Source organism: Neophocaena asiaeorientalis, unplaced genomic scaffold (genome assembly GCF_003031525.2).
Source record: "Neophocaena asiaeorientalis asiaeorientalis breed wild unplaced genomic scaffold, Neophocaena_asiaeorientalis_V1.1 scaffold134, whole genome shotgun sequence".
Taxonomy (NCBI): domain Eukaryota; kingdom Metazoa; phylum Chordata; class Mammalia; order Artiodactyla; family Phocoenidae; genus Neophocaena; species Neophocaena asiaeorientalis.
In genome coordinates, this window is record NW_020185339.1 from 26,049,854 (window position 1) to 26,066,226 (window position 16,373).

The 16,373-nt window shown below is 47.7% G+C and overlaps 1 protein-coding gene across 6 annotated transcripts; it reads right to left on the reverse strand.

Moving 5' to 3' along the window:
* Window positions 1–6: 6 nt before the first annotated feature.
* ZNF740 (zinc finger protein 740) lies at window positions 7–9,265 on the reverse strand. 6 transcript variants are annotated; one of them, XR_003002088.1, is made up of 7 exons: window positions 6,769–6,924; window positions 5,640–5,789; window positions 5,188–5,277; window positions 4,337–4,460; window positions 3,913–4,031; window positions 2,153–2,915; window positions 7–1,877 (listed from the first exon to the last, which is right to left on the reverse strand). XR_003002088.1 is itself a non-coding variant. In XM_024736611.1 (7 exons), exons 2-7 carry the CDS (start codon window positions 7,788–7,790, stop codon window positions 2,826–2,828), a joined length of 582 nt encoding a protein of 193 aa, XP_024592379.1. In that variant the 5' UTR covers window positions 7,791–8,298; window positions 9,130–9,265; the 3' UTR covers window positions 7–2,825. The 6 variants fall into 6 exon arrangements, 5 of the variants coding, with proteins under 5 accessions (XP_024592379.1, XP_024592381.1, XP_024592380.1 ...); XM_024736611.1 differs by lacking the exon at window positions 6,769–6,924 and adding exons at window positions 7,782–8,298; window positions 9,130–9,265 and having other exon boundaries at window positions 7–2,915; XM_024736613.1 differs by having other exon boundaries at window positions 2,153–2,212; window positions 6,769–6,929.
* Between the last annotated feature and the right edge of the window lie 7,108 nt (window positions 9,266–16,373).

Here is a 16,373-nt window from a genome sequence, read left to right on the forward strand (position 1 = left end):
GCTGGGAAGGGCAGGGCTGGTGGGACCTGGTACAGGAGCCCACCTAGGAACTGGCGCTACTCTTTCCCAGGTCCCTGAATCCCATGTCCTGGTCTCTGAGAGCCGGCCCTACCTCCCTCTCCCTTCACTCCAGACACACCTGAGGCGGCTTTCCAGTGCTAGACCCCACCCAGCAGTGGGGTGGAACATTGGGCCCAGGAGCCTTTGCAGCGGTCTTGGTCTGTGATTTCCCTGGGGTGTAAGTGGGACTCCTGGGCTCCCTGGGCGCTAAATCGCTCCTTTGGACTCTCAGCTCCTCTCTCCTCACACATCCATGGCCCCAGAACAACAGCACCTGGACAACTGAGCTAACCACCTGCTCCTGTGTTTCCCCTCACCCAGTCCTCGGCAGGGGTGGTTCTGGTATGGCTCTTTGCACATTCGCTTAGAAGTTCCCTCTCTCCCGCCCACCCAGGCAGGAAGCCAAGGTCTGCAAAGGGCCAGGGAACATCTGGACCTAAACACACATTCGCACACTCAGGGGCACAGATCACTCGTGTGATTCTCTCCACACATACCCCAACTCACCCCAACCATAAACAGATTAGCCGCAGGTGACAGGAAGCAAAGCCTCCCCACTTTCAAAAGCGCGTTTGGAAGGACAGAATTTTCTAAATGTATCCTAGACAAATCCCAGCCCCCAGCAGAGCCCTCTAACAGGGAGGGGGCTGGCTCACATGCAGAAAGATGCCCTACTTGCAGGGACCAAGGGCAGGTCCAAGAACTCGCGGTCTAGTTTCTGGACCACATTAAATGGGAGTGCCAGCACAGAACTAGAAGAGCGCAGGTAGCAAACACATTCCCCAGCGTCTCCCCCACAGGATCTCAGATGCTGTCAGGGAAGATCTAAAGGGTGCCACGCCTCCTTTCTTTTTCCCTGAAATCCTCACACCTCAGAGACCCCCACCCCGCCATTTCCTCCAGAATAGGTAACAGCCAGGAGTCTGCTGCTGCTACGGCCTACATTTCTCTGGGAAATGAAATCACCTCCTGGAGGTTGCCATCTCAGATCCCCACTGACAGCTTGGTCAGGTTCACCAAGTCAAGTCTCCGTGATTCTTCCATAATTACTCACCCCTCCTCCCCACAGGTCAGGGCAGGCCACAACCTGGGAGTCAACCAAACCCCAGAACCTCCCATAAGGATCCTTTCCTTAGCAGGAAGAGGGTTTTTATTTCACTTTAGAAAATTCATATTCACAAGCCCTGGTTTGGGTTAGAAACATCCTAACCACCAGTCTGTTGAATCAATCTTAAAAAACCCCTCCAGAACAAAGCCCTCCAGTCCCCTAAGTTGAGTTCTTCAGCTTCTCTTGGGACCTCAAGCACCCTTCAGATTTGTTGGGGTGGGGGAGGTTGTCGGGAGAGGCTGCTTTACGCTCATCCTCCCATGAGCTGAGGGCTAGAGAAGGGTTTGGCTCAATAATATGCCATCTCCAAGCATACAAAGACACTCACATACCACACACACACCCACACACCCACACACCGCACCCCCGATCGCTTTTTGGGGGGTGGACAGGGTGGTGGGGTCGGAGCAGAGGAGCAAAGAGTACAGTTACGAGTAAAACCTACGTTAGGTTTCCTCCTCAGTTTTTCCTCCGCAGCATCCCCACGCCCCACAGTTCTTGGTTGGGTAGGGACGGCCATCAAGAAGGAAGCCAAGACCTTGTTCTTTGGGACTGAAGGCCAGACCCCTATGGCCTCTACCTGAATACAGTGATAGGACTTGGGCAGGGAGAAGAGCTCACACTGCTCAACAGTCATGTCAGGGGACACCAAATTCCTTTCGTTTCTTCAACAGCTGTTACCCAACTTGGGGCTAGTCTTGGGTTGCTCCTAAGAGGGCAAAAGGAGAGAGATCCCACTTTGACATCCATGACTTCCTGCTCAACATCTGTCTGGCTTAGGAGTCAATATCAGCGAGGTAGCCAAAAACTATCTCCAAGACCAACTGCCCAAAGAGAGAAAGGAAAGGGGCTTCACGGGCCACTCTCACCCAAGTTTCCTCCAGAAGGCACTTGAGCTGACCCCATTAGGTACCAGTGTGGCATGGGCCATTACAACAGCCATGGCCACAACTCTTGCTCTTCCCCGAAGGAAATGAGAGGTACCTGTCCACTCTTCTTGGATCCAGCCCTTGTCTGCTCCTGTCACTGTTCTTCCTTTTGTCCCTACAGTGTATAAGGAGACCAAAGTAAGCTCAGCTGCCATCCCTGATCCTATTCTCCTTCAAACAGGAGATGAGGTACAGGGCTGTGGAACATTGAGGATCAACTGCAACTAAAAACTCAATTTTGGGGGAGGGCTGGACCAGCCACAGTCCCTACTTTGACCAGGACTCTATTACCTCCATATTACCTGTTTCCACAGTGCACCTGCTGAAATTGTTTTTGGATAAACAAAAACAAGAACAGAACAAACAAATCCCTCTCCCCGATCTTTTCCACTTCAGCTGCCAGCTGGAGTCCAAGGTTGTGGGAGCCACACTTCAGTCTTGGTCCTGTACCTTTAGTCCCCACCTAAGACCTCAGACAAGGGTCCAGGGACTAGCTTCCCTACCCAGGAATGCTGAAGGAACTTCCCCGAGATACTCATAGTCTCAGATTATTTACAGAGCTGAAGCTCTGGGGCCTGCTGTCCCCGATGCACTCTTCTGGTCTCCTGGGTCCACTCCTCCAGGAGGGGGACAGGTACAGACGGGGTGGTGGTGGGACCATCAGACCAGAGGGGTGCGCTCTTCGGTAGAATCTTCTGATCACTCCCACCACCCGGGGCCCCTTGCGCCTATAGAGAAAACTGCCCGTCGGAAGTCTTGGACTGGCACCCTTGGCACATCCGTTTGTGTCTGAGTAATCGATCTGTCCGAGAAAAACACTGAGAAGAAAGGGAGGGTTAAGTGCCTGAGAGGAGAAACTCAGTTACTATTGGCTAGAGCTGCCTTCCCCACACGGGAGAGGCACACATCCCATTCTACACCCCCCTGGCTCATACACAGACGGCATGAGTGCACAGTGGTTAAGAACGCAAGCTCTGAAGTCTCAATTCTGGCCTAGTGCTTAGTAGCCGTGTGACCTTGGGCAAGTTACCTAACAGCCCTGAACCTGTACACTCATCTGTAAAATGGGCTAAAGGTACCTACTCACAGAGTGGCTGCTTCATTTATCACATATTTATTGAGTATCTATCTCAAGGCAGGTACAGTTCTTGGGGCTGAGGACAGAGTGGAGAACCAGAGGGACAAGGTCTCTGCCTCCTGGAGCTTTCATTCTAGTGTTCTGCAGATTCAACCTAAGAGCACGGAGCAAAGCCTGAGACCCAGCAAAGCATCCAGGAAGTGTTAGCTGTTATCGTTTCTCATCTCTTGTTCTTGTCTTATTTTGGTCCTGGCTCTTACATTCTCTACAGATCAGATATTGACCTCCCAGGGCAGAGATTTTATCTCTTCCTCCAAAGTGCACCTGCTCTGAAGTTCGATTCAGTTCGTCTCTTGTCCCGGATCTGCTGTGTCCTTGGGAAACTCAACCTCTCTAAATCTCAATTTCCCCATGGGTGAAATCAGGACAACACAGCTTCCTCACGGAGTTAATGTGAAGGGTGAAGGTTAAACAAAGTAACGTCAAGTATGCTCTCACAGTGCCTAGCACAGAGTAAGTACCCAAGAAATGCTATTATAAATATTACTGTTATTCTAATGGCCCCTACCCATGAGCAGCTGCATAAGGCCAGAGACACATACATCACCCTGAGGTACTAACTCTAACATGGCCAGGAATGCTAGGTGGCCCCCTGTCAGGCAGGGAATGGCGGCAAGCCCTGGTTCTTAGGGAAGAAAGTCTGTGTGTGGGCGTGAATGGATGACACGTGAGCTTACCTGATGACACCGTTCACACTGGTAAGGCTTTTCCCCACTGTGTACACGCTTGTGACGCTCTAGGTGGTACTTCTGGATGAAGCGCATATCACATATGTCACACTCAAATGGCTTCTCACCTGGCCCAGGTGGAGAGAGAGAAGCGAACATCAGGAGGTATACATGGCAGGGACCTCATTCCAGGTATTTTCCCAGAAATCTTTAACTTTTAGTTATGTGCAGACACCTAATGGGGAAGGGTCCCCAAAGCTGCTGGTCTCAGTGACACTAGATACATACAATGTCTCTGCCTCATTCACTTACTTTCTTTCTCTATTAGTATTTCTAATACTTACTCCTTAAAATAAACCCAACAAGAGCTACACGCAAATATAATACAAACTATGGACTATTCTCCCCCTTTGAATGTGAGCAAGAGACTTACCAGTATGAATAAGGATGTGCCTCTTGAGGTGGTAACTGCTCCTAAAGGCTCCAAAGCAGTGTTCACAAACAAAATTTTTGGGAATCTTTACTTGAAAAGAACCATTTTGTTCCACTACCACCACCTGGGGGCAAGAGTCAGGTATGTCATGAGGCTATCCCTCTGCCCCCTTCTTGCCCCCATTCTGCTCTGGGTCTATTTCCAACTGCTGGACAATGTAACCTCTCTGATGCTGTCATCTCCCGTATTTCTTAGAGTTAAAAGACCTTCTAAGGAAGGAGGTAGGGTGGGCAAGCTATCTGCCTCGTCACACCCAACACTCTGAATTGACCTGAGGGGGAGTCGGCCTGCCCCTTTGCCACAGAATTTCATGCTCCCCTGACCCTCCTTCCCTTATCAAGGATGTTTCAGAGAGGGCAGAGATCAATTACCAAAGTGGTCTCTGGATGGAATCGGGGTGACACACTCACTGGCTATGAGGGAGCAAAACATCTAGGGAGAGCTCCGGGTTGAGCCAGAGAGGGAAGAAACAGGAGGACTGCCCTATTCCCAAACTGGACCAGTTTGGGGGTTACCCCATTACCTGCCTTTTTCTTTTCTTTTTTTTTTTGGCCGTGCTGCATGGCTTGTGGGATCTTAGTCTCTGACCAGGGACCGCCCTCGGCAGTGAGAGCGCCCAGTCCTAACCGCCGGACCGCTGGGAACTCCCCATTACCTGCCTTTTTCTTTTCTTTTTTTTTTTGGCCGTGCTGCATGGCTTGTGGGATCTTAGTCTCTGACCAGGGACCGCCCTCGGCAGTGAGAGCGCCCAGTCCTAACCGCCGGACCGCTGGGAACTCCCCATTACCTGCCTTTTTAACAGTCTTTTTTGAATGAGAGGCCTCAGCCAAGCTGTCATCGTCTTTGCGGCTCCGGGACTTATCGCTGTCTTTTCGGTGGCTCTTTGAATACAAATCAAATCTAAATTTATAGTCCATCTCAGAACACAAGACAGGAGGCCAAAAAGCTGCTTTGAGACAACTTATAAATGAGAGTAAATCACCTGCCCCAAAGGTTTAGAGAAAGTACGCATTCATTTCCTCTCCAAGTACCCTGGTTTTAAGGAGCTGTTGTACAGAAAAGACCTTCCTTTTCTGTACCCTTTTCTGTATCCTCTAAAATACCCACATTCATTCATTTCCCGGCTGGATCCCCTTTCCCACTTCCCTAAATAGAAGCACTAAGGAATCAAAGCTGGGCATCTTCTGGCAGAGAGCTCGGGCCACCCGACCCCCAGGTGCCGCAATGGACTCAAGTGCTGTACCTGACTCGAGCACCTCAGCATATCAGGGCTACCTGCCCGCTCTCCATTCTCGGCCTGCTTGCTGGCAATCTGGCTCAGCATCATCTTCTTGCTGGCTGCAGTGGGAACCAAACTCACACCTGCTAGGCCTTCACAAGCCAGGAGACTTGCCTAAGTTGAAAGGAGATGAGGTGTCAGGTCACCTGGCAGGGCAGGGCAAAAACAGACTGCCAACTTCTAAAGAACTACCTTTCACACCCAGCTACTAACATGCTGCTTCTCTCTAGGGAGCGTCCCTCCTCACCACAAAACCCTGCTTCCTTCAAGAGTCCTCCCTAACTGACCTCACCAGGAACTACTCACTTTGTCATCTGTCAGCATTTAGATACAGACCAAGTGAATAATCAGTGTCACTGACACTTCTGTCATTAGCACCGTGCTGGGTAAAGCATGTGTCTATGTATTACTCTGAAGCATTTCTAAGCCTTGCGTGTGGGCATGAGGGTCTCTCCTGTTGACCCACTGACACGGGAGATTTCTAGGGGAACTTCCTTCTTCCTCCCTTGATGACACTGAGCTTCACAGAGCCCACTTATGATTGGCAGACCTCACTGGTGCCAAATGTACATTCTATCGGGTCCTACAAACATGTTTATCAGTGAAGTTAGATTAATTTCTCCCTTTAGATTTTAAATTCCCTAGATGTTGCCAATTACAACAGATATAAAAATTAAAACACTTGGAAGGATTTTGGAGTTGGATATACAATTTCTCTCCTCCACCCCGGCCCACCATTTGTATGTGTGCATATCCATATTTTTTCACATTCCCTGCTATACATACAGTTTAAAAATGACTTAAGCGAGAGTGAACACGATGCTGTGAAGTGGGCTGCAAACAAAGGAAGAAGAAACTGAAGGGCTCCTACTCTGCATGGAAAGAAGGAAGCTTTGCATGCAGCTGGAAGAAAGCCAATTATACTGTAATCAGGCTGCCATCCTGGTGAGACTGGTAGGGGAGGGTCCCTGGAAGGAAGCTGGGAGCAGCTCTGGGGTTGCCTGCGTATAGCTTTTCTACCCAGATAACTACAATAACCTATCAAATCATCCTGTCTCTCCAATCCATCCTGTATCCCCGCAATGACAATTACCTTCCAAATACACTGATGTGACGTCACTCTGCTACTTAGCATTCTTCAGAGAGTTCCCATTCCTTACAGAATAAAGACTAATTCCTCAGCAAGGCATAAAAGGCCCTTCAGGGCTTCCCTGGTGGCGCAGTGGTTGAGAGTCCGCCTGCCGATGCAGAGGACACGGGTTCGTGCCCCGGTCCAGGAAGATTCCCACATGCTGCGGAGCAGCTGGGCCTGTGAGCCATGGCTGCTGAGCCTGCGCGTCCGGAGCCTGTGCTCCGCAACGGGAGAGGCCACAGCAGTGAGAGGCCCGCATACCACAAAAAAAAAAAAAAAAAAAAAAAAAAAAAAAAAAAAAAAAAGGCCCTTCAGTCACTCTGCTTGTTTCCCCAGGAAACAACTCCCTTTCCCTAACGTTCCCATCTATCACTATCTACCATATTCCTCGAACCATGCCCCACTTAAACCCTTTCCTCCTTAACTAGCAAACTACCTGCCGTACTCCTAACATCACCACATCCTTCCATGTCTCTAGGCCTCTGCCCATGCAGGTCTCCTTGTCTGAATGCCCTGTTCTGCTTGTTTATCTAGCAAAATCCTATGCATCCTTCCCGCTTCAACTTTTTTCATCCAAGCAGAAGGATCATTCCTCTCCTTCAGTGTACATACCTCTACTATTACACATTCCTTCAATCAACAGATTCACTATGTCTCTACTACTAACCAGCCACTAGGCAAGGTGTTGTGAATATAAAGATAAACAATAGAGTGCCTCTTCATCTCCCCCCGCCCCAACCCAACTAGCCTGGAAGCTTGTTGGGGACAGGGAAAATTTTATTCATCTTTGTATTCCCAGCACAATGCCTTGCATGTAACAGGAGCTCACTAAATTCCCATTGAAAAAAACAAATGAAGCATTCACCAGACTGTTCACTCCCTCGTGCCCCTCAGCAGTTAATGTACCAAGTGTAAACTGAGTACATGTTGCTTTGCAAATGTCCCATCAGGGCCTGTGATGCAGTATAGCCTACCTCCTTCATTTGACTGGAAGCTCCCTGAAGGCAGGGGCTGTGGCCTGTCTCCTTTCCTTCCTCTAGATCTCCCCCTGGTGCTTAATACAGAGCTTCGCTCACTGGGTTGGTCAATATGTTGACTAAGGCAGCATTCAAGAGTGAAATTGCAAACACGCCTCCCAGTGATCTTGAAGGAGGAGGACTCGAGAGCTTTTTACCTGAGCCATGCTGATTTCTCACTTAATGCAACCCAAAAGTTCACGAGTTTCTCGATCCACCTTTTCTTAAGACACTGTTGTTTGAAGAACTGTCACCAAATCACTGTAACAACTCCTTCGTGTCCCTTCGGTCCTGCTGCCATACTGAACTGCCTTTGTCTTCAAACAGAACTTAGTGTCCTCCAAAAGGAAGATAGATGTTCCAAGAATCCCTGGTCTCTGCCTGGTTCCTGCTTACTATCTGAAGAAAAAGAGTCTTCCAGTCTTGGTTTTCCAGCTGAATTCTCTAGATGAAGTTCACGATCTGTTTCAGAAACCTGAAACCAGAAAGGGAGATGGGGCTGTTAGGTGCAACACCCTCAGGCCATACAACCTGCAGTGAGGTGAACTCTTTTTTTTGCCAGGCGCGCTCTGTGCAACTCCAAAAGAAGACATCAGTCAAGCAGAGTTTTCTTTCTAGGTCATGAGTTGAAACTGGTCTCCGGGCGGCCAACAGGAGCAAAAGTAACTGGGGCCTCTAGTGGAGGAACTGCAGCAGGCCAACTGCTTGGCTTTGCCATCTTAGAACTGTAAGAAGGGGGCGGAGGTCGTCTGGGGCTTTTGTGTACAGTGGGCCGGCCCACGAAGCTCGCACTCTATTAAGGCGACCAGAAGTGTGGTAGAGAAAAGCTCAGGCGCTAACGCTGGGCGCTTGAGCAGCAGGCAGAAATCGAACCAGCAGTACGCGCCGGGCCAGCCCACACGTGCGCATTCTCCGAGTCAGCCTGAAGGTACGTAAACTCGCTGCGGAGGTGGAAGGCAGGGAGGCGAAGCCCAGCTCTGTGCATTCCCTCCCATCTTCCCTCCCTCGCGCCAGTCAGCCAGCCAGCCGCTGCGCCCGCCGCACGCACCCGCAGAGAGCCGAGGAGCGCGCAAGGTGCGTGCTCGCGCCCGCGTCCCTTCAGAGCAAGCCCCCTCAGCCCAGCCGGTGACGCGGCCGGACGGTGATGTGCGCGCGGCCCCTACCCCTCCCCGGGAGCGCCCTCCCTTCGCCACGCGCCCCTCCTCCCCTCCCCTCCCCCTTCCCGCGGGGCGCCCCACGGCCTGCGAACTGCTGAAGCGCTGCCGTCTGCCCAGACGACGCTGCGCTCCCTGGGGCGTGCTCCTACCTGCCAGGCGCGGCCTCCTGCTGTCTCCCCCGCCGCGCGGCCCCTCCTCCAGGCCGCAGCACGCCGTGCCAACCCCGTGGCTACCGCTGCCCCCGCCGGAACCGAGGCAAGTTTACAAACACCAACCCGGGACCCGTTTCCCCGGAAGCACTTCCCCTTCCCCCCTCGTCCTCTCCCCCCTGAGCAGCATTATCCACTTCCGGGCTCGCGACCCTGGACGGGCGGGGGCAGACAGAAAGGGGGTGAGGCTGAGGGCTCACCGAGGGAGTGCAGCTGGCGAGTGGGCGGTGCCGGCGCGCGGAAGGACGGGAAGAGGGAGGATCGGAGGTACGGCGCTTGCGCCGTTGTAGGGGCGCGCCCCGGCGGCCATCTTAATTCAGGGAAGGAACGAGAGCCCTGAGATGTTGGTACGCTTGAGTGTGTTGAGCGGTTTGGCTAGGTGAGCTGGTTAGGACTCCTTGAAGAACCGCCATCACTCTCCCTTCCTCCCAGATGTTCTCCCTGTCGCTTCTGAGCCCGGAGCCCCAAATAAAGCCAGAATACTTCGTACCAGGCTTTTTCATGTAATTCGGTCGAGGTCATCTTTACCCGACCTTTCCATCAGGCCCAGATCTGCAGATTCTGAGGGCCGCCGCGTCAGCTGGGAGGGGAGTTAACTTTTTTTGCACGCTCCTGCCGAGTACACTCGGCTCCAATCTGAGAACGGATGCTCTGGCATGGTCTGCGCACCCCGAAGCCTCTGATTTCCCTATATCGCTTCCGCCTTTATTCCAGACCGTCCACAATCTAACATTGGCCTCCTCGCCTGGAAAAAGCCATAGGACTCCCCTCAGTAGGAGAATGTAATCTCTTTGGAGACTTAGCGATGCAGGGTGCCCGTGGGACCGGCTACATTAGGAAAACTTGAGCCTTTCTTTAAATTCTATTCCCAACTTTAGGGAGGGGTTCTGCTAAAGATGGGCTATGCATTTAGTGCACTTGATGGAAGGAAATGTCGATTCTATTTAGGTGTGTCAGATTGTGAGTTTAGGAGAATTAACGGAGGTGCCAAAAGAAAAAAAAATATTTATGAAAGAATTGCCAGCTACCTTTTGTACACAGATTTAATCTCCCTGAGCGCTCCATTTTTTGAGTAATTGACAGCAAATCCTTGTGCTCTTAGGATCATCATAGAACAGATAAAATGGAGCGAGATCACCAGAAATAAATCTTTAATTTTAAAAAATTAGGTCATGCTTATTTTAATAAGTCCACATGGCACAAAAGAATTAAAAGGCATGGGCTTCCCTGGTGGTGCAGTGATTGAGAGTCCGCCTGCCGATGCAGGGGATGCGGGTTCGTACCCCGGTCCGGGAAGATCCCACATGCCGGCGGAGTGGCTGGGCCCGTGAGCCATGGCCGCTGAGCCTGCGCGTCCGGAGCCTGTGCTCCGCAACGGGAGAGGCCACAGCAGTGAGAGGCCCGCGTACCACAAAAAAAAAAAAAAAAAAGAATTAAAAGGCAAAAAATATTTTGCCATTTACTATTCCATGCTCCTGAAGGTAGTCACTTTTACAAGTTTGGTGTATATACATCCAAGCTTTTTTCTATGTTCATAAATTTGTTGTTTCATCCAAAACATATTTTTGAGCACCTACAATGGACCACACAAGTGTATTTTAGATATTTTCTAAGTCATTTCACATTTTAAAAATTGTTGCATAGTATTCCAACTATTTTAATTTGTCTAGACCCATCTTGATGAACATTTAGGTTACTTATAGCTTTTTTGTATAAGTATAGTTTCTTTTTGTTTTTCTAGATAAATTCGTAGGTAGGATATGTGCATTTTAAATTTTAATAGATTCTGTGAAATTGAATTTCAGAAGTTTGTAACAATTTACACACTCAGAGCCATGTGTGAATGTCCCCATTTCCTACAACCTTGGCAATACTGGATGCTATGAATTTTTGTACAGTTGCAAACTTGATAGGTGAAAAATAGTAATTTCATTATTTTAAGTTGCATGTCGTTAGTAGTGAAGTTGAGCATCTCTTGTTGCTTTTTTTTTTTTTTTTTTTTTTTTTGCGATACGCGGGCCTCTCACTGTTGTGGTCTCTCCCGTTGCGGAGCACAGGCTCCGGGCGCGCAGGCTCAGCGGCCATGGCTCACGGGCCCAGCCGCTCCGCAGGCATGTGGGATCTTCCCGGACCGGAACATGAACCCGTGTCCCCTGCATCGGCAGGCGGACTCTCAACCACTGCGCCACCAGGGAAGCCCCTCTTGTTGCTTTTTGACCATTTTAATTGTTTTCGTGAGCTGCCTGTTCACATCTTTTGCCTGTTAAGGAAAAAAAGATCGTTTGTCTATTTCGTATTGATTGGTAGTAATCTCTATGTTATATTAACTTTTCATTTGTCATATGCTTTTAAAATATTTTCTCTTAGTTTTTCATTTATCTTTGAACATTTTTTAGAGTGAAAGTTATGCTTTATGGGAAAATATTTGAAACATTCCTATGAAAATAGCAAGACAAGAATGTTTACAATCAAAACTAATATTCTATTAAAGCTACTGGCCACTCAAAAGTCATTATTATTTTCATATTTTTATACTCATTATTTTCACATGATATATCCATCCACAAAGAGAATCAGTTGACAAGATACTAAAACCAGTGAGTTCAGCAGCATCGCCAGATATATGATTAACAAACAAAAATTATATAAATAAGATATGAGAACAATAATCAACCATAAAAATGTCATAGAAAGTTCTCATTCACAATAAAAATGTTACATTATAGACGTAAACTTAACAGGAAATTGCAAATTATGCATTAAGAAAGTCAGATTATTTTAGTGGAAGAAAAAAAGGGCTGATTATTATTTTTGGCTGCACCACGCGGCTTGCGGGATCTTAGTTCCCCGACCGGGGATCGAACCTGGGCCAAGGCAGTGAACGCACTGAGTCCTAACCACTGGACTGCCAGAGAATTCCCAAAAGGCTTGATTAGATGGAGAGTTTTACCATGTCCGTGAATAGGAAGACTTAATATTGCAGAGACACAGTTTTTACTTTAGGTTAAATTCTTATTAAAACAGGACTTTGCATGGAACTTAAGCTGACTTTTAGATCTGCATGGAAAGGAAAAATTGCAAGGAAAGCAAAAACCGTTTTTGGAAAGCAATGAGTAGGTAAAATAATGGTGGGGGAGGGGAGATAAAGCCATAAATCATCTTTAACCACTTTATTTATTTAAAAAATATTTATTTATGTAGCTGCATTGGGTCATAGTTGTGGCACGTGGGATCTTCGTTGCCGCGTGCGGGATCTTTAGTTGTGGCATGCGAGATCTAGTTCCCTGACCAGGGATTGAACCCCAGCCCCCTGCATTGGGAGCGCAGAGTCTTAGCCACTGGAGCACCAGGGAAGTCCCTAACCACTTTAATGGTGTCTTTCTTTACACAGAATTTTAAAAGTTTTATGTAGTCAGATCTGCCTATGGCTTTTGGGTTTTTGTGATATGCTACCTCAAGATTATAGAAATATTTCCCTGTACTTCCTTCCGGTATCTTTATGGTTGTATGTTTTCAGTTTTATGTCTTTATCTCAGCTGCAGTTTATTTTCTTTAATTTTTATTTTCTTTCTTTATTTTTAAGTTAATTACTTTTTGGCTGCGTTGGGTCTTCGTTGCTGTGCGCGGGCTTTCCCTAGTTGTGGTCAGTGGGGGCTGTTCTTTGTTGTGGTATGCAGGCTTCTCATTGCGATGGCTTCTCTTGTTGTGGAGCACGGGCTCTAGGAGTGCGGGCTTCAGTAGTTGCAGCACACGAGCTCAGTAGTTGTGGCTCGTGGGCTATAGAGCGCAGGCTCAGTAGTTGTGGCGCACGGGCTTAGTTGCACCGCGGCATGTGGGATCTTCCCGGACCAGGGCTCGAACCAGTGTTCCCTGCATTGGCAGGCGGATTCTTAACCACTGCGCCACCAGGGAAGCCCCTGCAGTTTATTTGTGTGTGTGGTGAGTAGTGAGAAATGCCAGACTTAAAAGGGACCAATAATGTAATGGGAGAGGTACTAGCCTAGATGCCTAGAAAATCAGTGATCTAGGCTTCCTCCCATGTCACCTTTGTAATTTTGGACAAATTAATCTCACTTTTTTTTGTCTCAAGAACCCTTGACTCGAAAATGAGGGTGAATAAATACTTTTTCAGGCAAATTTCTAGCACTACTGTGAGGCTCAAATGAGATCATAGGTGAGAAGGCTTTACGAAGAAAAAAAAAACGTTTTGCAGATCTTCTCAGTTATCTTTAATACTGATTTTTGGTTTATGCATATCAATGTAAATGTAGTGCAGCATCATTTTTCAGTACCTGGAAATAGTTTATTCAAGTTTGTGGAAGACCTTGGGGGAAGGGAGAGGAGAGTGGGAAAGATGAAAACTAACATTTTTCTGAATGCCTGTTTCATATTTGGTGCTTTACTTAAGGAAGGATAAGACTTAGACCTCTCTTCCCAGGAGTTTACAGTCTAGAAGAGGGGAAAACACTGTACACATAAGAATTGGAGCCACTGTTAACGTGGATGTTGAGTCGGTGGGGTTTGTTAATAGGTAGACAGCTAGGTCAGTGTTTTCACTTTCTAACAATAAGCCTGGCTGAAAGTGCTTTAAGAAGCAACTGCCCTAATCTCTTTGCCCTCAGGCAGACCTCCTCCTGGGCGACCTTCCCCACCTTCTCTGGTACACTGTCCCCTCAGGCCCACCCCATCTCTTTTTCAGGTAGTATTGTAATGATTACTGATTAGTCTTTTCCTGTACCAGATCTCTATTGCCTTAAGGACAGCCGGAATGTTTTCTCTTTGAAGGCTGCCCTGGGCCAGTTGACCAGAGTTAACCAGCCCTCCCTTTCTTTAGTGAGGAGCAAGCCTTTATTTTATGTGCTGGCTTCCCTCCTGGCCTGTTAGCTGGAGCAAACAAGGCAGACACAGCACCTGGGGCAGTGCCAGGCATCAGACAGTCAGTGTTTGTTGAACTACCTGAACTTGTTCCTCTCTCTGAGAGCCAGTTAGGCTGCATAGTAGAAATGAGCAGTATGTAGCTACCTTTGTCACCTGGTGGACCTTTAGATGAGAGTTGATTGAGGAGAGTTGGGAAACCACATGGTGTAATGGGGTCATTCCTTGAGCCCGGCAATTTGGTTTTTTTTTTTTTTTTTACATCTTTATTGGAGTATAATTGCTTTACAATGGTGTGTTAGTTTCTGCTTTATAACAAAGTGAATCAGTTATACATATACATATGTTCCCATATCTCTTCCCTCTTGCGTCTCCCTCCCTCCCACCCTCCCTAGTCCACCCCTCCAGGCCTTCACAAAGCACCGAGCTGATCTCCCTGTGCTATGCAGCTGCTTCCCACTAGCTATCTATTTTACGTTTGGTAGTGTATATATGTCCATGCCTCTCTCTCTTTGTCACAGCTTACCCTTCCCCCTCCCCATATCCTCAAGTCCATTCTCTAGTAGGTCTGTGTCTTTATTCCTGTCTTACCCCTAGGTTCTTCATGACATTTTTTTTTTAGATTCCATATATATGTGTTAGCATACGGTATTTGTCTCTCTCTTTCTGACTTACTTCACTCTGTAGGACAGACTCTAGGTCTATCCACCTCATTACATGTCGTTTCTTTTTATGAGCCTGGCGATTTGTATAGTTTGGAATTCTTCTTGCCCCTTCATTCCTCCTTAATCTTTTATGTTGCTTAAAAATAATATTTATTTTAATTACATAAGTCAATGGAATTATCATATAAAATTATAAAAATATAGAAGTGTGTAAATAAGAAAATGAAAATCATCTATGATTCCGATACTGAGAAATAACCGCAGTTAGTATTTTGAAGACTTTTCCCATCTTTTCCAGTTTTTAAAAAAAATGCATGGCGAGTGACTGCTAACAGTTATGGGGTCTCTTTTGGGGATGATGAAAATGTTCTGGACAGTGTGATCGATGCACAACTTTGTGAATATACTAAAAACCACTGAATTGTACACTTTAAAAGGGTGAGTTTTGTGGTTTGTGAATCGTATCTCAATAAAGCTGTTTTTTTGTTTCTTTCTTTTAATGCTTGTAAGGGTTAAGAATCCACCTGCCAATGCAGGGGACACGGGTTTGAGCCCTGGTCTGGGAAGATTTCACATGCCGCGGAGCAATAAGTCCGTGCGCCACAACTACTGAGCCTGTGCTCTAGAGTCCGCATGCCACAACTACTGAGCCTGCGTGCCTAGAGCCCGTGCTCCGCACCAAGAGAAGCCACCGCAATGAGAAGCCCGCATGCTGCAATGAAGAGTAGCCCCCGCTCGCCGCGAGTAAAGAAAGCCCGCGCACAGCAGCAAAGACCCAATGCAGCCAAAAATAAGATAAATAAAATAAATAAATTTAAAATGCTTGTAGGTACCTACACACAGTGTCGTTTTCTGAACTGAAAGGGCGTATACAGTGCTTCTTTGCCGCTAAATGATTTAGCGTGTTTCCTAAGAATAAGAACATTCCTTTACGTAACTACGATGCAATGATCAAGTTCAGGAAATGGAGCACTGATAGAAGAATTCTAATACTTATGAGGCCTTTCATTGTCAGATTCCACCAGTTCTTCCAGTAACTTTCTTCACAGCAGGTTTTTTTCTTCCTTATCCAGGAGCCTATTTAAGATCACATATTCCTTTTGGTTGTAATGTCTCTAGTTTCCTTCAATCTGGAACAGTTCCTCAGTCTTTCTTTGATTTTCATGATATTGACAGTTTTGAAGATTACAGGCTACATTGTTTTGTAGAATGATCCTCAATTTAGAAACATCTGTTTCCTCATGTTTAAATTCAGGTTGTGCGTTTTGGCCATTTTTCCATACCTCACATCAGAAGGCCCACGATGTCCATCCATCCCGTTACTGGTGATGTTAGCCTTGATCACTTGGGTAAGGTGGTGTCCACCAGATTTCTCCACTGTAAAGTTACCACTTCCCTTTAAAGTGCTTTTAAGGAAAAGAATTTTACAGCATAACCCAGAAGAAAAAGCTTTATCCAGGTTTTAGTGTTCTGCTGATTTTTTTTTTTTTGCTGTGCGTGGGCCTCTCACTGTTGTGGCCTCTCCCGTTGCGGAGCACAGGCTCCGGACGTGCAGGCTCAGCGACCATGGCTCACGGGCCCAGCCTCTCCGCAGCATGTGGGATCTTCCCGGACCGGGGCACGAACCCGTGTCCCCTGCATCGG

Coding starts and splice junctions, on each gene's coding strand:
- ZNF740 (XM_024736609.1), bottom strand. CDS start 6,810: ATGCTAAGTAGCAGAGTGACGTCACATCAGTGTATTTGGAAG. Junction 5,790..6,768: donor CACATCAGTGTATTTGGAAG/GTAATTGTCATT, acceptor CTTTCAACTTAG/GCAAGTCTCCTGGCTTGTGA. Junction 5,278..5,639: donor TGCTGAGGTGCTCGAGTCAG/GTACAGCACTTG, acceptor TTGTATTCAAAG/AGCCACCGAAAAGACAGCGA.